A 25,837-nucleotide genomic window follows, 5' to 3' on the forward strand; every position below is an offset into this window, starting at 1 on the left:
AGACAAGTAGAAACTCATCACTGTCTGACTCTGCGGGCTGGCGAGCGGAAGTCGTCTCGATGAGACGTTAATTGTGAGAAGCAAACTTGTGGAGATCAAGTTGGTGAGAGTATAGCTTCTCCAAAGACTTATATATAGAAGCAAACTTGTGTAGATCAAGTTGGTGGGAGTGTAGCTTCTCCAAGGACTTATATTTATATATTTACCATCTGGAACTATATGTGCGAACTGTGCATGATACGTATGAACTGTAAATTATACACGTGGACTGTGGATAAGTGCCAACTGTGGAATACTGACTGTCCAGTTCCTGCGTCGTCAAGAGTAGATGACTGTCGCCAAAGAGATAAGTATCCGAGTATAAACAGCAAGCCACGGTGTAGAAATTATTGCTGCCTGTGTATTGATGATTTGTGTCTTCTTTGCCTGATTATATCTTCTTTTACATACATATACTGATGCAATAACATCACATGTCATAGCAAACAGTACTGAGCAAAGCAGAGCACGCGATTGTTTATTTTATTAATTGAAAGCTGTGTGTAGTGTGCGAACTTAACGCTAGTCGTAGGTATTGGTGCGCCATCTGTCGGGGAACAAAGGCAGATGATAAGAGCTAAGCACGTGTTGTGACTTTTCTAAAGACTTTTACTTACTGTTAATTTACTTAATAAAGATCGAGAACATTACACTGTGTAGTGAAGGTATTTTTGTAATTTCAATAGCAATCAAATTTCAAATTAAAGCTAGCCGTTAAAATGGCCACGAGAAAAGTTGATTTTGAAAACAGAGTCTTTCAAAGCCAATGGGAGGCTGAATACATGTTTACTGATATCAGCGGTAAACCAGTGTGTCTACTTTGTGGAGATACAATAGCTGTGACCACAGAATATAATCTGAGATGGAATGACGACACTAAACATCAGGACAAGTTGAAAAGCCTGAATGCAGAACAGAAGCTAAAGAAAGTGGAAAAACTTAAGAGGAATCTGAGATCACAGCAGACATTGTTCACTATAGCAACATCACAAAGTGAAGCTGCTGTGAGAGCAAGGTTTATTGTGGCAGAAGAGATCGCTATATCAGTCCGGCCATTCAGTGAGGGAGAGTTTGTGAAGAGTTGCATGATGAAAGTGTGTGAAGTCTTGTGTCCAGACAAAAAGCAAATGTTTGCAAATGTAAGCCTCAGCAGAAACACGGTTGCTGATAGGATTTGTGAGATGGCCACTGATGTGAAAACACAGCTGATTGAAAAAAGCAAAGACTTCGTTGCCTACATTTACTCTCTTGCAGTCGATGAAAGCACTGACACGACGGACACCACACAACTCGCCATCTTCATCCGTGGAGTCGACTCCAGTCTGAATATCACAGAAGAAATATTAGACATAAAATCCATGAATGGAACAACGACAGGAAAGGACATTTTTGACAACGTATGTCAAAGTATAACTGACATGAACCTGCCCAGGAACAAACTTGTCGCACTTACAACAGATGGAGCGCAGGCGATGTGCGGCCACAGAGTGGACTACATGTAGTTGGAAGGATGCGGTCACATATCCAAGAAAATTGTAGTGGGAGTAGAAAGCATATCACTGCATAATACACTAAGAATCGTTGTGTGCTAAAGTCCTCAACATGGAGCTTATTTGTGTGAGCAACTTTTCTCTGTGATGAAGATCAACAAACATCACACAGGAGTTGTCTTACTGATGTACACTTGCAGTCCATCCTGAGAATCTCCACAACACAGAAACTTACTCCAAACATAAACGAACTTGTTGCCAAGAAAAAATGTCAAATGTCCACTTCTGACAAAGTAAATTAAGAAAAAAACCTGCTAAGCCTTGGTTTGTTATTACTTTAATTTTATTTTAATGTATGATTTTGTTTACACAAAATTAATAACAAACGTTTAGTTTTCTACTGTTCAATAAAAAGTTATCGGACTTAATTAATAACCTTCGGCCCGCCACCTTGTGTACGATGTGAGATTTGGCCCCCTGGGTAATTGAGTTTGACACCCCTGGGTTATAGGTACACCTTAGCCTGATGAAAAGTGAAACAACCACCTCAGCTCAGGTTACATTACACACTCAGTATTACATATTGCACACCTTAAGTCATGGCTACACATTACACACTTCAGCTATGGGTCACACATTGCACACCTTGAGTAACGGCTACACATTACCCACTACACACATCGCCAACCGTCCACCCGACACCAAAGACATGGCGGGTGTGTTGCGCAGTCGCATAAATCTCGTAACAACACTTTTGACTGCGAGCTGCTGGGTACACAAGTACCCGTTTACCTTTTCATTCCAGGAACCGTTTCTGGGTTGTTGTTTCGGTTTTAACTTCGTCTGCGGTTTTAATTTCACACAGATCGGTGCGGTTGTCAGTCGTTTACTCCATTCGTTGTGTAGGGAATACTCACACGAACTGGATTAGACTCCAGAAAAGTTGGAGAATTCCATTTGTAATTGTTTGCAAAGGTACGAACATTCATCTGACACCTGACATACTTACACAGGCACATCAGACCAACCCAGCAGCAGGGTATCGGGATGGGAAAATATTCTGGTGCAAGGTAAGTACTTTGTGCTGATCTTTTAACTTTTATCAGTCATTTCATCGGTAAAACAAACAAACAAACAAACAAACAAACAAACAAACAAACAAACAAAACAAATGAACGATTTAAACAAACGACAGCTAATCACTGACCCACACCTCGCCAATTACCCCTCCCAAGACAGACGAGGAATACAAATAGTATCCAAGCTTCTTTTTCCTCTGTATGATATCATTATTATAATAGAACCTGGCTGATGTGTTCTATAGTTTTACCGTCTGTTATCTTAAATTTTATCCACAACAGAGGCGCCGGCCCATAAATGTGGATGTCAGCACTTGTCGACATGTTGTGTTCGACATTTCACTTCCTTTTGTCACAACAACGAGTGTTTGTCAATGTTTACTGTATTCCTCTTACTCCTGAGGAGCACAGGGCCTCCCCATTCTCACTGTTTACAGATGGTAGTACTGACTAGTGAAAGTACAGAGCTTGTAACTAGTACACCAGGCTACTAACTGTGTATATTGGTACTGTACCTAGCTTTAACCTCTTATGGTTCAAGGGTCACGCTACTAACTGTAATGGTGTTAGTATTAGGAGCAGCATGTGTCCATGCACTTTGCTCACTAAAGCTAAACACAGGTTTGAACATTTCCAATAGTTCTTCATTAGGTGAAAAAGGAACAGTTAGTACCACCGTCAAGAGATGTATAACAATACTCCCATGATCATCTCGAGAGTAGCAAACAAAGAGACTGACACACACACATACATAAAGACTAACCATACACTGAGGTTGTTGATGGGTGTTTAATGTCCTACCTGTCTCGTTCTTCTGTTAGGAAACAGATAACCACGGTACCCATTGGTACCCTCCTGCAGAAAGCTGGCGAAGGGTCGTTGATGTACGTGGGCGCCACGGTCCACCCGTCCCAGCGACTGTCGGCCCACCGGCGGCGGTTTGTGGGCATGGGGGAGATGCTGGTCACCCCAGTGGCAAACATGCGGCAGGTGGAGGACCAGCTGTTACAGTTCGCAGCAACCACGCGGGTGGAAAACATACAACACAAGAGCAATGCTCGGGACCTACCCGGGTACGTGTATGGCATCACCCGTGACAATGCCAATGCCCGCAACAATGCGCACGAAGATGTCGCTGTCGTAATCTTTATCCTAATCTTTTTGATGATTTGTGCTCTGGTCATAGGCCTCGTGTGGGGTGTTGTCTATACGGTTTATTTCATCATTGTACGTATTAAGTCAAAGCTGCAGCAAAGACAAGGCGAAGTAAAAATAAAGCTTCAACCTACTGAAGCTGACCTGCTCAGAGAATGAGACCTGCGTGGAGGAAGTTCGCTGTGGAGCTTCCACCCGGTCCACCTGTATACATCATGGCTGCAGGTAACCTAATGTAGACTGTAGCTAACAGGTGGGCCCTGGCTTTGATCGCTTACAAAGTCACAGAGCAGATTGTTGTTATTGTGCAAGTGTGTGCACACAAAAATGATGATGACGACGACGACGACGACGACGACGACGATGATGATGATGATGATGAGGAGGAGGATTAGGAGGAGGAGGAGTATTGTAGAAGTTTAGCGCGGAATGATACATCAAAGTAGGCCCCGCGACTAACCGACAACTACACTGCTGCCACCACTAACGGCAAGACTGCATCAGATTATCTCCCATATCATGCATTCCACATTCACAGTATCCTTACAAGTTTATTAAATTTAGAACTTCCATCTGTACGATAATATGTCGTCACATGCACTACTGTGCCAATGCAAGAAAGACATCGTTACATTGAAGGTTTGGTGTCCACAGTCCGGACACTGCCACTGGTGACACTGTCAGACCCTCTCTCCACACTTGTCAACTAGCAATGCCGGTTGTAAGGATCTGTGGAATCACACCCAAAGCGTGTGTATATCTAAATATATAATAGGTATAAGAAATACTTTATCCTTAGAGAGTGCCATGGTTGTCTTTCCTTCCCACTTTCATGTTCATTCTTTACCATCCATAAAATACAAGAGGATTCCAGATGTCCAGTTAAAGTTTTTAGTTTTCAGCCCCTCAGAATAACTATGGGGTGGGTATAGAAAAAGCACTCATCCCTATACACATGACATCTTGACACCAAGAATTTTAATTATAGTTGTTTATGCGGGTGAAGCAACTGATAACAAGTGCTGACTAAGTGTCAGGTATTTTACTAAATGTCTCGTGCGATGAGTCGTCTTACCTTCACGTTCAAGGCTCCATCAAGGGGTCAAGTTGTGGTGAAGGCCACAGTAGACTAACGGGTAGGACGAACCTTCGGGACTTTGGTCAAATGCTGACCATTCAGACTGGACTCCAGGCACTTCGAGGCTTAGTGTTTGAGACTTTGCTCAGTTAAGAACAGCTCAACACTTGCAGTCCCTGTGTGTTTACATCTACAAACTCCCTCGGCAACATTTGTTTGTGTAGTTTATTGAGCTCTCAAGCTTTTTAAACACACTGGTGCCAACATGCCACTGGTTGTGGGATTTATTCCTTGAAGGAACTAGAAAAAGTAATATGTCAAACTATTTCAGAATAAATGAATTGTGTATAAATATATATGTTTGTGCTTATGAAACAGAAAATGTTCTCCGAATTGTTTCTTCCTCTGTCTTGATTATATTCACACACATAATTTTAACTGAATTTGTATGAGAATTGTGGTGCAAATGATCACTGAATTATTTAATGAATTACTGTGATATGAACTGATCTCTTAATGATGTCCTTTGTCCAATATTTATTCTCACATTATTTATCTTTGTCCATTTATATAACATGATTGGAATTATCTGGAAAAGAGATATAACCTATGTAGATGTTGAAGTGTTTTATGATGCAAGACAAGTATTTATTGCCATATTATTACTCTCCCTTTTACACTGGACTAAGAGATATAATAAATAAAGAATATCTGATCATATTATATTGTATTGTGTCGTGCAGCAGTTGTCAGGGGCTGTCACTAGACTAGTGAGAGTTCACAGCGGGCTAGGGTCTGGCGAGTACAGAAGGTTGTGACCCCGGAAACACTTCACTGCTCACCTGTCTCGACTCGGAAGATGACGAGGTCATAGTCGTGTCCGAGAGGAACATATGGACCCCAGGGCTTGCTTTATATCCGCACAGTAGGTAGACAAAGCTTTAGCGGCCTTCAGCAGCCATAGACTGCGACCTCTTGACCTGTTTCCAGTCACACTTCCGGTCCAAAACAATTACGCTGAGGGTCACGCGACTTCTGCTTCGTGACTCTAACCCCAGATGACGAAAGGGTCACGTGAATCAGCTTCACCCTCATTGGTTTTTTTTCCTTAGCAACGAAGATTGACTGATTGACAGCAATCTCACTGGCCTGCTGACCAGACAGAAGCTAAACATTTTTCGTAGGGACACGCTTCTTTGAACTTTCCAGATTTGCTGTCTCGTGTTGACTTTTGACCCTCAACCGGCCTGTGGGCCTTGTTCCCTTAAATTTTGCGTGTAAAATATAGTTGAAGACCGACTGAGTTCAGGGCTACTTTCGATTTTAAAAAAAATGAAACCAGGGAGCTTAACGATCCTCCTGTCACCGCTTCCTGCTGCTAATGTAAACCAGCCTGAGGGGCAGACTGTCCCCTATCCCCGCCTTTATGCGAGAGGTCTTGGGTCTTAATCGTTGTGTGTTTGGCTGCTAAGAACTGTCACAAGTGTTTAACTGTCCAGCCTGTCGATTAAGCAGAAAAAAACGGAGAAATCTGTGGTGTATTTCATTTTTTCTTGTCTTCTTCCACCATTTGCTGGCATCCCTCGCACGCACTGCGGCCAAAGCAGCAACAACCACAAGAAATGATTGAGCGGCGGACACTCGTCCTCTCGTGCTCAGCCACCATCGGCAGTCCCCCAGTCCACAGAACTGACAGCCAAACACCGAGGCCGCCATAGATGAAAGCCGGGGCTGGGCGGAGTGACGCACTTCCGGACTATCTTGTTGCGCGCATGCAGCGAGCTGTTGCACGGCTAATGCAGCAAGGAAGGCGTATTGATCTCAGTGGTGTGCACGGCATGACCAAAGTGTCTTGAGACAAGCACACTCACTCCTGCTTGTCTGTGTGGAGAATTGTGTATCGCAAAGTGAATAGAGTGAGACGACTGCTACTTTCAATAATCCTGAGGGAAGACGGGGGAAGGAGAAGAGAGAGACAGTGTGAAGATATTTCAGTCTGTCCATAACCAAGCCACACACACACATACACATCCACACACGCATATGCGCAGACACACATGCAAACACTTGTATTTCCAGTACCCAAGACGATACTCTACTTTCTCCATCGCCTCCAGCTTCCTCCCCTACCCTCCCTCTCTCTCTCGTCCTTCCCACAGGGGAAGTTAGCTGAGCTACTGTAAATAAACTGCATGTGGAGGGCTGAAGGACATCGTCTCCTAAACACTGGGAGGAAAACAAAGCTGACAGAAAGTATTTGTGCAGCACGAGGCGGTGTCACACGATGGTGTCACACGGAGACATTTTTTGCAAAGGAAACTTTTGAGTCAGCCTTGTCAATACAAACATTTTTGTATTTTTCTCTTTCTCTGTTCAAAAAAGTTTATTTTTTAAAAATTGTTTAGGTGGTTGGGATGGGTGCGGTGGATCTTTTCGTAGGAATGCAGACCAGAGATGACGGTTTTAACGAAAGAAAGAGAGAAAAAAAAACACATAAAAATGTGATGCGTGTAAGTAGGTCAGATTATATGTAATTATCTTGGTATTAATCTCTAATTCGAAACATAAACAGCACAAAAAACTTTGTTACCACCACTAGTTGAGAGAGAGAGAGAGAGAGAAAGAAAGAGAGACAGAGAGATATGACAAGAAGAATGGAGGAAGGAAAAGACAACGAACTCGAAATGGAATTCTACAAGTTCCGGCTGTCGGAAAGTACCATCACGAAGAAAATGAAAGAATGTTGGACAAACAAGCGTACAGGTCTATGGGGAAATTATCCAGAAGAGATGTTTAAAAAGCGAGACAACTCCCATGCCGCCAGGAAGACGCTCATCACCCAACGATTTAAGAGGGAGGTTAGCAGATGAGCACTACGATAACAGAAGAGAAGAGATAAAATGAAAACCTACTCAACTGTTTCCATCAGTTCTTCAGTGGAGTAAGTGCTCCTTGCATGCTGGGAAGTCCGTGTCGACAGCGTGGGAGGGACAGACGAGTAGCCACTCTGCAATCATCGCCGACAGCCTCCAAACCTCCAAAACTGTTTTGAAAACAACAAAACACGACAGCCATGTCCAATTAGTTCGCTTGTACAGAAACGAGGCTTTCAGAGCAAACTGTAGAGAGTAATGTCTAGACATAGGTAAAACACGTGACACTGTCATCCACATACGGGCTTTGAGTTTGTCGAGAAATGTTGATGGAGAAGGTGAAGTGTTTTCATTGTGCTGTGTGACATGTTTCACAGATATTGTATCTGGACCAGAAGGTACCAGACCATCTGGGCGCCAGATGAAGAAACATTTCTCAGTCGCTGAGTCGAAGAACATGGCTCTCCCTCCCTCTCTCTCTCCCTCTCTCTCTCCTGTGTTCTGTTTTTCCTGCCTGGAGGTGTAGGGGAGACTGCCACCCCAAGCTTTTAGCACTGTGACCTTGCACGAGACGATGGTTATCACTCATTGTGTTTATTTTCTCAAGTTTCATTCGAGTGTCAAAGTTGAAGACACAGAACCCAAGCAAGAAGTGAACCTTGGTACTCTGAAACTTCACACTGAGAAATTTTCTGCGAGCTGTTTATAATTGTGTACAGCTTTTATGTTTGTGTACAGTTTTCATGTATGTGTACAGTTTGTATGTCTGTGTGCAGTTTTATGTCTGTGTTGAAATTGTTTCAACATGAAAAATGACCAGGCGAGAAAAGAAAAGCAAAATCAAACAATGGAATGTCACAGAGAGAGAGATTTCACAGCTGCCTGCAACACTTGTCATTATCTCATGTTTCTAGTCTTGTCATTCCATAATCTCGGTTTTGTAATCTCTGACCATAATATTCTCTCTCTCTTTTTTTTTTTTTTTTTTTGGTGTTGTTGATAGGACATCACTTCATTGTCTGTGTCTCGCTGTTTTCCTCGAGAGAAAAGACAGAACTCGTAGTCTGGAGTTTGGGTGGCAGTAGTGGGTGGAGGTAATGAGACAGACGGTAAGAAGGAATGAGAGGAAAATTATCAAGATGCTGTTGAAGAACAAGAAGACCGAGTACTTGAGATGCAGGCTGCACACCTCAACTACAGGAGCAGGTGAAGTGAAAACAAATAATTTAATTTACTCGTTTGCTGCTCCGCGGGTAATTCGAGCTTTTGCTGTCGTCTGGGTGAGTGCACCACACAGTCCGCCATCCTCATCACTTCTGTCGTTGGTCTACACTTTCACTTTGCTTTGTTTTGCTTTTTGTCTCGCTACTTTGGAAGCTGAATCCACAGACCAGCATCTGAACATCGTAGATGTAGATATAATATATTACTACAAGACAAGAGCGAGCCGTTCCTGGATTGAGTTAGTCGTTGAAAGGGAGGGGAGGGTCGTTGGAGGATTGAAACAGTAACAACAACAGACTAAAGAAAATAAATCTTTTACTTATTCATTCACCCGCTCTTACAGTCATTGCAAATCTTGCCAAGGGAAAGATTACACAGACAGGGTAAATTTAGTCGGTTTTTCAAGGTTCTTTGAATATTGGGTGAGACCCCGGGTCAGGAGATGTTGTCGCAGCTGAAGCTAGTGTCCATGGACATCAGACGAGTCGTCCTTTCGATGGAGGCACGCTCCCCACACCTACTCCCCCCTTCATCCACGAACTGTCCGCCGCACGGCAAACACTTGTACATTCGTCGCCACTTAGTCTCACAGACACTCCAACATTCCTGCTGGAGAGACGGTCTGCTATAGATGCTTACATCCTACCAAAAGCAGTACCAAACACTTACCCACATTTCTGAGAGAATTTGATCTCAAGATTTTCTTTGGATGAAAGCTTTTTTCCGATTTGGAGTTGGTAGCAGACGTGGAATTATTCCGCAATGTAAGGAAAGCACTTAAGCTCGCGTACACACTCACTGACACGACTGAACCTCGCCAGACCTCCGACTGATCAATCTAGAGAACTGGTCAGTAGCCACTGTCTGCCACACTCTTTCTCCCCACCCCAAAGAAAAAAATAACAAAATATACTTATATATATATTTACTTGTCCTCTGTGTGTGTGTGTGTGTGTGAGCTTGTGTGCGTGCATCTTCATTGCTACACACGCGAGTACACACGCGCCTGTGTGTGTGTGTCAAAACATTGCAACATCTGTGAATAGCCTGCGCTATAAACATAATAAATAAACATATTTACATTTACAAGACACTAATCCATCCTCTGATGTCACCAAAACTGTCAAAGCCACGACTGACCTTACACATCATCACTTGATAATCTCCCCCTGATGCTTGTGGTTAGGCTGTGTTGTGCTTATCTCCCCTGCCCCTGTCCTCCTCGGTCTACAGAGCTGGCGAGGACCATGAGTTGTCTGCATTGTGTGACGAATGTCATGAACACCACAAACACCTCATCATTCCCAGCCCAAACACTGCCAAGTGTCTAAATTCATCGCTGTCAGCAAAAGTTTCTGATTTCTCCACTTCGAGGGAAACCTCAGGACACCGGCTGTCCGTACCTTGCCTGGACCGATGACAGTTTCCAATATGTCTGTTTGCCTCGATTGTGACCCCTTCCACGACCTGTTGCTATAACTGTTTGAATATATGGTGCACCTAGGATAGGTTGGACAGAGGTGTATTGTATGGGTGTACTAATTTATTGTGCATGTGTGTGTGTGTGCATAAATAAGTAAACACGAACTCATGACAAGCAAGTGAGCTGTGAGTGGTTCACCGTGTTTACAGCACAGTATGCCAGACCGTTTCCATCTTCCTCTATTTCTTTGAAACCTTCGCTGACAAATCAGGTACCTACCTATCTGTTGGATGCGAGTGAGAAAGAGAGAGAGAGGTACACAGTGATGTCGATGATAATTTAATTTTTATTATGAGAGTCGACGTCGCCGAAGAAGACAACCCACATCAACAGTCGACATCAAACCAAGTGGTCTTCCCTCGTCTTGGGGTGAAGGTCACATTCAGGCAACATTTTCCAAAGTCGTTTATTCAGGCCGTGGGCAGCCGACCATGAACATCCGTGCCTGTCCCGTCATGCACTGGTATGTACCCTGTCTATCTTGTAATGGATTTTCCTTGTTTGTCCCTCAAAATGTGTTTGTTGTTGTTGTTGTTGTTATTATTATTATTATTATTATTATTATTATTATTATTATTATTATTATCCCTTAATATAATTTATATTGCTACGGAAAACGTTTACAGAGTTACTGAAATCCGCGGTTGCCTTGGCGGACCAGATCAAATGATTTCGGACTTGCCCACCCTATCGCCCCCACATAGGGCCGCAACCTATTAATATTAATTATTCAGTGGGTGTGGACATTTGTGTCACCTAGAAACTAACTAGACTAACCCTGACCCAACAGACAACTCAGTAAGTCGGACTCGTCCATCATTGACGGCAAGTACAATACATACCTGAAATGGGAGCAGATCGGGATGGTGGCAGTGGCAAGTGGCGACAATTATTTGGAGTGGGCGGTAGGTTTGCTCGAGAAGGTTTGGTGGTGTGGGCAACAGGGAGATCCACGGGGAAAGCTGTTTTGTTCCACATTGCCCACACTCCACAGTCCCACGGCCCACAGGCCCACAGACCCACTATAAGACGAAATAAGCCCCACAGAAGGACACCCCGCCCCTACCCTCCTCAAGGTACGGGTATTGACCAGGGCACACGTCAGGTCCGGGGTACATTCTGACCAAACTTCGCACAAAAGCTCCGGTCGAACGCGCAGGTGACGTCAGCGGCACCATCTTGGTCCCTCCAGCTGCCTGCTTGCAATTAGTCTGGCTCCAAGCTGGCGGAGACAAAATACAGACTGAAAGTTGCCCCCGAAGAGAAGCTCTTTGATGCCATTGCTCGGTTTCAAGGAAGATACACAAGCTGGAAAGAATCCTTGGTCTTGGGACATAATTAATGTCTTCGATTGTGTCAGGACACTTGAGAACATTTTCTGGAGAAGGGGAAACTCAGTAGTCAGGTCATTTAGAAATCCTTCGACGGAGACTGCTTGTTGGATGAGATGTTTACTGTTAGTTCAGGCTGCTGTAGTCCTCGACTACCTTCCCTCGAAGGTTCAATGTTTCGTTTTTTTTTTTTCTGATCGTCGTATACTTAGCAAGTCAGTATAGAGCTGTCATGTTCACGGAGCAGGTCTTCAGGGAACCTGCATCGATTTCAGGGAATATACTTACTTAAAAGGGGGAAAAACCTCCATGTACTCCGATTGTCGTGTGAAATGTCACCAGTGTTCATGAAGAATGCACCACTGTGTAGTCCTGTGTATAAAATGCCTTGATGCCCTGCTCTGTATTCAACAATACTAGCATTCCTTATGCCACACACGATCAAAGGCCTTCTTGAAGTCCCTGGAACTGCCGGAGTCTCTAGTTCCAAGAGTTATTGGCTGTGATTAAACTTCCAACCTTTTTTTTTGAGCGATCATTCAGGAAATCAACAATTATTACATCCGGATTGAGTTATCCAGTCAAGTGTGGGTCTGTGTCAGCTTATCTCGTCAGGCAGACATTTTAGAACTTTATAAGCCAGGATCTGTCGTCTTAGCAACAGACCCACCCCTCACCTCAAGGAGAGCTGTTTGTGAGCTGATAGCTCCATCCATCAACTCCCTCTTATTTTAGTGTCTGAATCCCTGCGACTCTTTTTTTTTTAAAGATGCGACATCGCAAAACAATTAGATGCACACACTTTTGAAATATTCGACGGATTGACTAGAATAATATCACTACGGTAGCTAAGTAAAGGATTTTTTTCTCTCGAATATATAAAAATAATATACAAATTGATAAAGACGACTTTGTCTCAGGATGCAGCAACATTTCAAACCAAAAATAAATAATAAGTAAAGAACAATCATGAACATAAAATCGATCTATAAACGCAACAACGCTCGCACGACGCACACGTTCGCACACCTAGGTATACACACGCATTATTGCCAACGCACACACACGCACATGCACACAGATGTGCGATCAAACGCAATTAACGCCTGGCTGCAAACAGCGCTCGTTTTGTGGAGCATGCGCACTGGCGCGACACAGTGACGTCGGTTGGCCGAGAGCCAATTACTGACGCGCGCTAACGCACGTGCTGCTAACCACGAGATAGCGTCCTGCCCGGGTATAGACAGCCTTTATCTGGGGGAAGCAAGGCCTCGCCATTGTATCAGCGGCGATAAGCCAGCCCGAGCGTGAATCTTATACAACGATTGCGTCACTGTTTACAGATGGCCGCCACACAAACCTGCGGTGAGGATAAACATGTCCGGGGCGGCACAACAGGTCGCTGGCGCTTTGTACAGAGAGCGACAGCAGTAGAAAATTCTTGTTTAGATGATGTGGTTTGGAGGTTTACAGTATTGTCTTATGTTCATGGGTATACTTTTACTTCCGGATTAAACTGTTTGCTGGTGTTGGAGACCTCAGTCGCCATGTTGTTTTATTTCGTGCCTCGGAGACTCGAGTGTAAAGTTTGCCACGAGGCTGGATTTGCGGCCATTACGAGTTTGTGTCAGAAGGCTTTGAAGAAGAGCTGGACAAATGGTCTGGGGGCTGTGAAGCAGGTCATGACAGGAAGGACCTGTTCGCACTTTTGCCCTCCCTCAGCACCCCATCACCAGTCCACCCAGCATGCACTGCGGGAACAGGTATTGGGACAGGAGGGACAGCAGGACAGGATGGGAGGTGCCTTTCATATGATACTCGAGACTTAATGTTCCTCTCCTAGAGGAACTTGACTTTGACTGCATCTCTCACCGTGACTTCACAGTGCCTGACTAAGTTCCAGCAAAGCGAAATGGTCGGGTCGATTCCCAGTTCAATCAACTGTTCGGCTTGCTTAGTCAAACGATTATCTGTTGTTGTGGGTGGAGGGAGTGATTCAGGACAGTCCTACAGAAACTTGAACTAGCACGAGGTTATTTTAGCGTTGAGTCTGACATCTTTATTCTGGAACTAACGATTGTAGACGATACCCGGCACGTGACCGAGAAACATGGCGGCGCGTGCATGGAGCAGGGCCTGACAGTTGTAGCACCGAGAGTTGTGACACACACCACGGACTAGTGACTGTTGTCGCTGTCTTGTCACTGGGACCTGGCCGTGTGACCATATTAGGATCGAAACGTGACCCGCCGGGGGTAGGGGTGGTGGTGGGTGGTGGAAGGGGAGGTAACAGCACGACCGGACAGCCGCAGTGAGTGAGGAGGATGCCTCCAGCACGACACCCAGCCTCTGGCCGCCGGCGCCGCTGTTTGCACGGGAAGGTCAAACAAAGCGAATGCCTTGGTCGACTACCACTCCAACCACTGCACTTAGCTCCCTCCTTCTCTCTCTCCCCCTCCTTCCCTGTATCCTCTCTCTTGTTGTTTGCTGCGCCTCCTCCTAGGTGTTGTTTGCAAGTGTTGTGGAGGTCGTTTTCTGTCATGTGTCTGCTTTCCTTGACTCACCTCTGTGTCGCATGTCTTACTCCCTTTATTGTATCTTAACTACCATTTGTGTCTTAACTCCATTTATGACTTAAATCCATTTATGTCTTAACTCCCTTTATCATGTCTTAACTCCCTTTAACATATCTTAACTACTATTTGTGTCTTAACTCCCTTTATTATATCTTAACTACTATTTATGTCTTAACTCCCTTTCGTGTGTGCTTTGGAATAATCTCGGTTTGAACCACCTTCGTGCGTTGAGGACAGTGTGTGTGCTTATCTTGTGTGGAAATGAAGACTTGACACATCATTATGTCCTTGTATTGTTAAAAATAATAAATTTTATGAATATTAAAAATGAAGCAATAACACTTCGCACTTGTTCTAATACTTGTCAAACACACCAACACCTGTTTATATTTTATTAGTTTAAAGTTTCCCAAACAGCTGCATCTAAAGATCTGTTTAGGTCACAGGTGTTGACAGTTTGGCAAAGTTTATGTGAACACGTCACGTTTATCAACGATCACAGAGACTGAGGCAGTTGCAAGGTGTGAACATGGACATGTTTCAAATACTTAGTTGATACTTACGACACTACCTGCCAAGTACTCTCTCAACCCTTGTTCAACACTCTGTACACCATCTCAAGGGACGCAGGCGGCAATAAAGTGAAGTGTGTGTGTGTTGGGGGGGGGGAGTTGGAGGAGCAGGGGGGAACTCCAGCTGCGAGTGACTTGGAAAAAACACCCACAATACAAACAGACGATCGCTTTCCAACAGCACATCTCTAACGCCTCATCCTGGAGGATGACGCTGCGGCCGCCATAGCACCCACCTGTTGACGACCTCTCACCCCCTTCTCTCGATTCCCTCCCCCCCCCCCTTGCCCCGAAAAATGCACTTTAGTGAAAGGAGGATGGCTGGTGTGAGCATTTCTCTCCCTCCCACTAGGTAACTGATCGTCGTGGGAGGAAAACACATCAGCCGACAGACGAGCAGAAGGCTGCTGCACACCATCTCCCTCCTGGGTCAGCGAGACTCGGGCAGACTGCTCCCAGCCACCAGCGACTGCCACCACAGCACGACAACTGCAACTTGCTGTGGTGATGGGAGGTGGAGAAGTTGTCAGCACCACAGGGTGTCGCACACTTTGAAATCACCAATAGTAAACAAGTATAAACAGCAGACTAGCAGTAAACATTCACACCCGCCCTCGACAACAGTTCAGTTGGTCGCCGTGGAGCTGTTGACTCTGTGAAACTATTCCCACGCTCTCAGGCAACGACTCCGCGGAATTCGCGCCTTTGCGCATGCTCATTCTCATATTTTTTGCGGAAACACATTAAAAATTCCTGTACCTTTGTTCGTAAGCGCTCGCTGTCATGGCAACCACTGATTACCATATGTTTCCTTACTCTTGCATTGCACCATTCAGTGACAGATGTCAGAGGTCGGACTACATCAGTGACGTCGGACGCGACATGGTCGACACATGTGTGTCTTTTAAAACCAAAAGAAAAAGCAAGAATTCAAAAGATTCAAAGACTTTGTTGCTTGAAGGGTTAATGTTCACAGTTCATGACCCTCCAGTGATGTTGAATGTTGCCTGAAGATATAAACGATCGAGCTTGAAGTGAACGAGGGGCGCAGGGTCACGTGTTCCGCACCTACAGGCCCCAGATGGCGGCGGAGATGACGTCACGTGCCTGGTGTTCGCGCCCTGCTTCCGGGTGCGGTTTCTGACTGCGTGCAAACGCGCCGGCACTCGCTTCCGCTTCTTTCTCTTGACTTCCGTTTCCGGCCTGCGACGCTGCCTGCTGACTACCTAAGTGCACGCATTGTTTGCACCGATGCAAGCGTGAAGGAAAGGAGGGGACACCTGGGTCGTTCATTTTACCTTTCGGACCGGCGCCCTGCTGACGATGCCTACCTCCCGCCTCCCACCGCCAGGTGTTGTGATACGAGAGGAGAGTACGGGAAGATTTGATCACAACCAACACACCTCGTGCACACTGTTTACGATTATGAGTGGGCTGTGATTTACATTCCAAACAATTTGTGCACATTTGTATTATCATACATTCGTAAACAAACATCTGCTCTACCCGACTATGGTGGTCTCATACCCACTGACACACCGACCATCGTCTGCTCGGCGCACGTGTAGTCAACTAAGCACGTGCTCAGACAAAATGGACCCACACGGATGTAGGGTGGATCAGGGCCCACATCACTGTAGAGCACCCCGTGAAAATAAAAATGTCGACTAGTGACAGAACCACCCGCGTGATGATAGGGGCATCCACGTGCAGACACCGAGCGCGCAGTCCATGGCGGCCCCGCAAGTGTCAGAATAAATTATAGATGAATACAGTATTACATGACTCAGTGGCATTTATTCAGCTCTTTCTGTGTAAACAATTCAGTATTTTTGTGTGGTTAGTTAGTCCACCCGTCTTTGTGTGGCATGGCGGGAGCAGCTCGCTCACATTCCGCTCATTCCTGTAAAGGTCGCGACAAGAGAAACTTGTGAGGTCTTCAGTTTCAAATAATCAGTCTGACTGGGTAATTTCCTTTAATTCCAGAAATGATCAAAGGCTTCTCTGAATGCTCTTGCATCCCTGATCTTTTCCCGCGCATGCGCAGATCTGCGTGGAGGCATCGACGGGCGCCACATCCCGTGTTTGGAAACACCATGGACGAGCAATTTTCATCTCGTCTTAGGAAAATAAAAAAACGAGTGTAGTTAGAATGCGCACATCGATACAGAAATATGCATTGTTGTCGAGTTTCATTACAGGGAGGGTTGACGCCAATAAAGTAATCTGGAAGGTTGCAATATTATTAAAATAAACAAAAGAAAGCTCAAAAGCCGCGCTTTCTTCGACGATTTCAAATGAATGAAACAAAGGTCAGAAAGGAGGTCAGCATGAGGAGGTTGGTGACCCTGGAGAAGTTCTTGTGAATCTGGACATGACATTCCTCGACACGTGAGGAAGAGAAGATTTATTGTTGACATGCCTGAAGCTTGTGAGGATGGTGCTGGGGACGCTTCTCTCATTCCTCCTGTTTAGTCAAACAAAATGTTTGTTATTGCTGTTGTTGGGGGTGGGGATGTCAGGAAAGTCACGTGAAGACACTATCATAGGACTTCTTCAGACATGGACACCAAGTGGGACAGACTAGGAGAAGAATATGTCAGAGTACAATCTCCGGCAAGGAAAGTTTTGCAGAATGATAAGGTGTTCCCCAGGCACCTACCCGCCATCTTGACACTTCTCAGTCTAACTTCTACCCTGGCTACGAATTCTCTCTTGGCTGCTTCAGCCTATCTCTATTCCGACAAAGAATCCTCTCTGGCTGGATCAGCTTACAACATCCCAACAAAGAATCGTTCTAGACTGATGCGGCGTTTGTAGCCTGGCCGCGCGCTCGGTGCCGATGTTGACCTCTGACCCCGACGTTGCTGTGTCCCTGATCCCCGTGATAAGGACATCTCGCCCACACGGTGTTCACTGTGTTTGCACGGCGCACCCTCTGCTGACGACGGCGCAATCAATATGTGTTGCTTGGCTGTTACATTCCTCGTGTGGCCGGGGATCCAGAGGATGTTCTCCCTGAGACAATCGCGTGTCATCGCCGCCATTCGTTGTCCTCGTTAAACTTCTCTGGCTTTCTGTTTCGCTTCTGGCATAAAACTCTGGTTCTGGGTTATGGAGCTTATTGAGCTCCTTCGTTTGGCATTTTCAGGGGTTGTGGGTGAGTAGTAATCCGACAGCGCAATCAGGCATCATTCAGCGGCTCACCAGTGAATAAAAATGTGAGAAAATGCCTTTGATGCCGGAGAGGAAGGCACATTTCAAAAGCAGTTTGAACAGAAGAGCGGAGGTTATGTCCCACCACTGCCATCAAACTTTGCACCAGTCATGGAACCTTCACTTGTAAATGGTCTTGTTTGTTTGTTTTGTGTGCTTTACTCTGGAGGCTGCTTACTTTTGCTCTTTCTTTTCCTCCTTCTGAAGTGTTAGGGTGGCTCATATCGAGCAGAGAAAAGTTGGAGAACATTTTAATTTAAGATGTTGGCGGTGTGTATGTGAGACGCAGATATATTTACTCTGGTAAGAACTTTATTCACTGTACTCAACATGTCTGTGTCTGACATTGATGTGCATTGCTAGCGATTGAGGACCTATAAAATCTTACCTCAATATCAATAAAGTTGTATTGAAATAGGGATCTGAGTGATATGATTGGTCGCCTTTGGTATGTAGAACCCTCGACACGAGGACCGTTCGCTGCTTGTGTTGTCACTAAGGTGATGGGAGTCTTGACCTTTACCCTCACTGCCAGAACACACGTCCGGCCCCACAATAAAGAGAACTTCCTAACCGTCAAAGACTTTCAGACCAGGCCAGGGCCCAAGGAGCAGATAACTCATTCCAGGGATGAAGCGCCACAGTCATCTGCAGCGGACGATAACGACTCGGGTGACGATGGATGACTGGCGTGATCGGTTCGGGATTTCCTAGACGGGGCTTCTGAGAGAGCCTGTGGGGAGGGGGGGGCAGACACCAGTCCACCCAGTGCCACCCGCTTGACGCCACCCAGACTTCAGACATTCCTGTCTCCTACGACTGGTGGCTGTCCGTCGCCCACAGATACGATCTCCGGGATGTCAGCAGACGTCAGGTCAGGAATCTCACGGCAGGTATGAGAGGAATGTGATGGACTCGGTGAGCGCAAGGTCGCACGTGCTGCTGTACTGCCGGTCTCTGCGCATGCGCAGACATGAGTGGCGAGAACACGAGGAATCGGCAACTTAATGGTTGGTGACCAGCATCCAAACTCTCCAGAATCGTGTTTTGCAATGTGGTTGACTGTAGTAATGGAACAAACAGCAGAGTCTATATATAGAACTGATTATAATAAGTAAATAATGTCTATTCTTGAAACCTAGTAATCGTGAGGGAAGTTAACTTGTAAAGGCTTCGTGCTTACGGATATAAAGATTGATGGTAGTAAAATGGAGTTTTATTAAAAATGAGAGATGTAGTAACGGCAAATTAGGTGAAAGCAGTCAAAAAATAATTCAAACATCCGAAATATCACTAAAGAAGAAAGGGTTGCTGAAAGTTATAAATAAAATTGTGTTGCTGGATAGGAGGCAGGTGTCAATAATCAGCTTGTTAGACAAGTCAGAACCTTTTACACGATTTCTCATTAATTTTGCTGCCGAGCCTTCTGACTGCTGTTTACAGTTGATGTTCTCTCTCTCCATGGTTTATCCTTATCTCGTGGGTAAGACCGAGTCGTACTACATGATGGACAGCTCTCGGCAGTCGCCCTCTAGACACTCAGTGCTTGGCTACGTTTGTTTACTTTGTACACAAATCCTCTATCTTGTTTGGTTCAGTCTTATGCCAATATGTCAGTCCATTGCTGTTGACACTTATCTTCACACTTCTGTCTAACTTCAGATGGCGCGCTCCTCTTTCTACAAAATAGAATCCTGTGTCTTCAAGGTTAAGTTTTGGAAGGTTGTAAACAAACAAACTTAACGATGAAAAGACAGAAAACTCTACTGATAATTACAAACTCAGTCCCGCTATCTTACTCTGTGCTTGGATCCATCGCTTCTTCACCCACGAACCTTGGTTTAACTGTGATTGTATTATGTATGTCGACATGTTTGTTTTTGACATCCACAGGACTGATATTTTGTGTGAAGGCGTCTGTGGGTCTGTCCTCCTTCTTTTTGTTTTGTCATGATGTCCCTCAGGAATTCTCTCTTGTCTCGCTTTCATTTGTTTTTTCTCAACGAACTCCAGCGGCTGACAAAAATGAGATCTTGGCAAAACTTCTTCGTATTTTCCTCTGGCGTCCACGGGGTCGTACAGAGAATAAATTGTTTCCCTCCTTCTTCAGGTCTTTGTGCCTTCTGTGTTCTTCTGACTTCGCTGACCTTTTCACTCACTCCACTCCAAACATCTCCTGGGCGGCATCACTACGATCTCACTGAACAGAAGGGACTGAAGCTGAGCAGACTGAACACAGAGTCAGGCATGCCATTGTCATTAATTAACTGCCTGTAATGACAGGTCATCGGACTAGTTCAGATGTGTTGAGTCGGTTAAATGACGTCCAGCGTGAAAGGTTGATGTTGTCGCATGCAGCATTTCCCCTCGTGGTGAACTTGTTTTCAGAAAATTTAGTTTAGGTCTCATGAATACTTGTTTAAATGTGTGCGCGCGCGCACCTGTGAGAATGAGAAAGAACATGACACGTGTGGGGAGGACCTGAACAGTTCACATGACTATCCCACTGTGGCCTTATATCAAGTTTATGTCTGCTCACTATGGTGCACAGCGGCTGGGAATGCAACTGCCAGCCTGCCAGGACAGCTGCAACAGCTCACAGCAACAGAAGGAAGAAGAGAAAGAAGTGGAGAAAGAAAAACAAAGATAATGATGATGACGATGAAGACGACACTAATCTTCTCTCTAAACTTCTTTCTGCACGCATTCACCTCTGACCTCCCGTCTGTGTTTCAGTCGTTCAGATGCCAGACAGGCTATGTCGGTGTGTCACGTGTGTCACGTGTGTCACGCGCAGCGGCGCTGGAAAGTGCAATCTCTGGCTGCATGTCTGGAACACACGCCAAAACAACAAACAGGACAAAAAAAAACACAAAAAACAAAGCCAAGCAAATCGCACACAGGCAGTTGGCACTCGCAGCACTGGCTGGCAGCTCGCTCCTCTGGCGTCACGTGTCCGTGCTGACTGCAGGTGGCGCTGTTGCTGCCCCTTAACACACTCGCGCTCCTCCGCACGGGGGCGGCTTTACGACTACCCCCTCCTCTCAACCATAGTTTAATCATTAATTTCCTGGCCTGCTACAGCTCTCCCAACACCTGTCGCCAGGCAACTGTAGGGGTCGAAGAGGGCTGTGTCGGGGGGGAGGACGTGACGGGGCAGGCAGTGGGCTTTGGGGGGCGAGGAGTCGTCTCGCCTACATGAGCGTGACCAGCACACAGGAAGGGTTTGTGCTCACTGGAGAGACAGAGAAGGGTGAGAGACAGAGAGGGAGAGAGGAAGGAAGGGCGGGACGAGAGGAAGCACCAACGGACCGTGACGTTCCGCTGACGTCTTCAGAGAACAACAGACCGTAGCAGGCTGGAGAGTGTCATGGCGCGCCAGGCGTGCGGTTGTCAAGGGGATGAGTAGAGGTGGTAGAGGTGGTAGCGGTAGGGAGGTAATTAGTGTTTGACAGGCAGTTAGAAAGTCAAGTCCACATCAAGGCAGAGCAGCAGCCTTGTAAGCAAGGTGTCAGAGAAACTAGCGGCCTGACCGACACCCAGTCTGAGCATCCGAGCCTCGGTGCATGCGGCTGGCAGGAGACTGTCGAGCTCACAGTTGGTGGGGATGAAGTAGGTACAGCTGTAACATCCTCCGAACACACAGGACATTGGTACAGCTGTTCACACCCTCCAGTCACACTTGAGCGAGTTGTTGTCATGACCATGTCAGTTTGTTAACAAAAATTGCTGTACTTGTCCTCTCCAAACGTTGCATAGTAAATCATTTTCGCACAGGAGAAGGGATGGGACACAAAGTCACAATCCTCCATCTCCTCCCCGCACCCAACCAGAAAACTTCAAACATTACAACTAAGGACGAAGCCTATTACTGGTTAGGTGTCACTAACGGCTGTCACTAAATAACACTCACCCCAGACACGTACATTCTATTAACAACAACAACAACAATAATTGCCGTTTTCGCTGTGGGCTTTTATTGTATTAGTTTCCTCGACGAAGAACTTTGGACAGGAAACATGTAACACATCTGAAGTTTCCACCAAACACATTAGTGTAGTCATCTGTCATTCATTCCCTGACTAAAACCTGTTGTTGGAGGGAACATGAGGGGAGCTGCAACTCCGCAGGTCCTGCACCTGACGGCCAGTCCTCTCCTCACCTGTGTGTCAGCTCGTCCTCTGGCCACCCGGCGCCACCCAACAACCAATGGACAGGCCAGCAGAAGTTCAGATGACAGAACAGATGAAAACAACTCTAGTTACGGAAGGTTTGAGTTAAGGACATGTGTGTGTTAAGTAAGGGAGGAAACGGATTGAACTGTTTGTGGGTGTCAGTAAGTGTGTAGACTGCACAGGTTATTCTTAATGAGAAAAGATGCTACCGGTGTGTTCTGTGTGTTACGGTTAATTGATGGTGTGGACACCTGTCAGCTGATCAAAGATGTGTCTTGCAGGTGAAGTGGCAGCCTAGGAGATGATGTGCGGTGTGTATTCCACTTACCTGTTTCACAGTCGCCGAGAGCTTTACTCTTTAACTGATGCCTGTGTGGAAGGTCGAGTTGGTGGGTGGTCTCCAGCCCATCCCACGAGCATACCTGGTTGCTAGGCACTACCTGGCGAGCACCAGTCCACTAACATGCTTACGAGGATTGTAGGTGCCAGGTTTCACCTTAGCCTGGCGACACATGCACACCTGGGCGCTCAGCGCCTAGCACCTGTCCCGTCCTTCCTGTCATCACAAGTTTTAGTCTTCCGCATGAACAGCACTGTGACTGCGATGTTTGAACTATGTCACCCTTCTCACATTCGCTCAGTCCCCTTTCGTTACCCATGGATGGAAACATCCCACCCTACTCCTTCCCTTCGCATGCCACCAAGACGGAAACAGTCTGTCCGCTCGTCTGTCCGCTCGCCCCCGCCATCTTGTGTTGCGGTCAGACGAGCCTCGCGTTCTTGTTGCGGCAGCCACGACATATGCCGCGCAACCGGAATCGACGGACCCGCAACCCTACCCTTTCCCCCCCCCCTAGCCCCCAAAAAGAGAAGAAAAAGAGTTTGCCAGCGTGTAATGGACTTGCACGCCGAGCCTGCTCCCGTGATTGACGAGGGACGTTTCAGCCCCCAGGCAGCTGCACTGAGGCCGGAGGAGAAAAATGTGGGCGAAGCATCGCTCAGGCTCTCCGCCAGCTAGGTCACGTGTCTACTGCTCAGTGACTAGGTCACACTTGGGTTCTCGCCGGTTAGGTCACAGTTCGACACACCGAGGTCGACTTCTGAGGGGAAGTGGCGCAAGTTTTCTTTTTCTCTCCGTTTTTTTACTAGGTGATTCGTCACAGCTGATAGGTGACGGGGAGGAGTGAGTGGGTCAGCAGGCAGTTTTGTGGATGTTGATGTCAGCGATGCTCTCACTTGCTTTCCTGTGTCTACGTGTCTGAATGTGATAGGTTTTAGTCGGGTCGGACTCTTGCAAAATTTTGTCGGCAGGAATTGTTATCTTCTGCTCGTCGGCAACCCCCTACCCCCTGTTTCCTTTGCCGAGGGTTCGGTGTTACGTCGTACGGCCGTCAAGGGAGGAAGACTAGGGTTGAAGGGAACTAAAAACTGTTAATGCGATGACGAGGTTGGCCGCGCGTGCGTGTGTCTGTGTGCACTGCCCTCGCAAGAAGCCTACAGGTCAGGCGAGCAGGTCACGTGCACACTGTCACAGAACTGCGCAGACTCTGGCGGCGTACGTCACCAGTAACCTGACACGCACACACAGACTAAGTTTGTTATTTCCGGTAAATAAGCCACAGGAAATATTTACGCGTAGTTTTACACCAAAACAATGTTTCACTACAAACTATAATTTCTCGTGCAACATACTTTGTCTCACTATTCTGTCCCACAGACGAGAGCTCTAAATCTTGAGTGCGAGTGTGTGTGGTTATGACAGTGTTCTGTGATGTTAATTAGTAGTATATGTTGAAACTATTTTGTGTAGCCGCTTTGCCTGGGTTGATTTCTGCCAACAACGAAAGCCACCTTTCGATCTCTGTTTATCATTCAAGCTTATTCATGCGCAGTCAGTGTAGCGCAGTAGTCAGGCCCATAGACTCTGATGACCCTTCCCTAACTTGACAGGTTGACAGCACCATGTCGCAAGCTTGCCCGTTCTCCCTCGTTCGCTCACGCTTTTTCACTCTTTCAGCCTCGTTTTCTTCTAGTCTGTCTTTCGCTCTAGCACAAGGGAGGGCAAAGTACGGCCATTTTCTGCCAAAATGTAAAGGGTACTTACTTTATTTTTTTTTAATTCAGCCTAGGTTAATTTGAAGTTTTAAAGCTTTATTGTGAGTGAATTGAAGCAGCTCCACTTTGCACAACAAATTCGGTAAGTGAAGGCCATTATGTACCCTGTTGTCCATTCCATTATCACTGGGTGGGTTGTGTAGTCACCCGGCCTGTGTAGGTATTTTACCGGCCCGCCACATAGCTTAGAATCGGCAAAAAGAAAACTTTGCCCACCCGTGCTCTAGCACATAGTCTGGAGAAGCGGATATAAAATGGTCATAACACTGATCTCTTGAATTTCGGAGGCGCTGGTTTGATACCCGTGGTGAACTTCCCCCTGGTCCACCCAGCTGTCAGGATCGGGTACCTGCCTCCACAGAGTAAAGATACAGCAGCGAGAAGAGATTGGATGGAAACATTTCTCTCAAATATGCTGAACTCGATAAAAGTGATGAAGGTTAGGAGATGACCTTTGCCCTACCTAGCCCAGGCTCATCTACGGAACTATGTTGCTCTGCGTAGTTAGTGTAGGCGCGAGAAACTGTTTCTGCGCAGTAATTTACAGGCCTGGGAGACGACATCTTGTGGGGAGAAAGTAAACAAACTCTGGGACATCTAGACCTTGACCCCAACAACAGACAACAGGAATACTCGTGTCAAAAGAAACAAAAATCACTAAACAAACAAACAGACAGTAGCTGAGTAAAGAAGTCGCTCATTGTGCACGAGACTAGCGACCAGGTGAACGCAACACACACCCGGGTTTTGTTTACAGGTTGGAAGTGTGGGGTGGGGATGGAGAAAGGAAGGGAGGAGGACAAACCACATACCAGGTTTTGTCATCGTCTTTGTACAAATGATGCAATCACAGATTTAAATGTTTAACTGTTTCTTTATTGTCTTTCTGTTCACACCGGACTAGAGTCGGTTGGTGTACACCTCCACACAGTCTCTCGAGGCCAGGACTGCACCTGAGAGTGTTACAGATAACTGTAAAGAAAACCTCCGGCAGTTTTACAGGCAGACTCTCAGCTGTTCCACAAAACTAGTTTTCCTGAACTCAGTTCCATCTTGTGGGCTGCTGGCCTACATCGACTCCACACAGCATCACCTCCTAAACAGCGTACAGGCCCTCGCACGCTCCAGGGCATCGCAGTCATCTAAGCTGCTGTTTCCTCTTCCCCTCCCTCCTGTGACATGATCCACACGAGACTGGGTAACTGTGGGCCTCACACTACCCACAAAATCGTAGAGCACGTAGAGGCAACCTGTATGTGACGTGACATGTTGATTTGTGTCTGTGACGTGACATGTCTACGGAGACGTCACGCGCGCCCCTTGTTGTCGTCTCGGCGGAATTCTCGGTTTTCGGAACACACCATCGATTCTAGACTGAGAACTTTCAAACAAAATGTAAACCGCAGGATCGGCTTCGTTTGACCCTCGCTA

General features: G+C 46.2%; 1 protein-coding gene across 1 annotated transcript; it reads left to right on the top strand.

Annotated features, from left to right (window-relative positions):
* Positions 1-2,250: 2,250 nt before the first annotated feature.
* On the top strand, positions 2,251-5,541 carry LOC112576493. Its single transcript, XM_025258968.1, has 2 exons — positions 2,251-2,599; positions 3,430-5,541. Exons 1-2 carry the CDS (start codon positions 2,577-2,579, stop codon positions 3,920-3,922), a joined length of 516 nt encoding a protein of 171 aa, XP_025114753.1. The 5' UTR covers positions 2,251-2,576; the 3' UTR covers positions 3,923-5,541.
* The last annotated feature ends 20,296 nt before the right edge of the window (positions 5,542-25,837 follow it).

The sequence above is a fragment of the Pomacea canaliculata genome, linkage group LG1 (assembly GCF_003073045.1).
Source record: "Pomacea canaliculata isolate SZHN2017 linkage group LG1, ASM307304v1, whole genome shotgun sequence".
Lineage (NCBI taxonomy): Eukaryota > Metazoa > Mollusca > Gastropoda > Architaenioglossa > Ampullariidae > Pomacea > Pomacea canaliculata.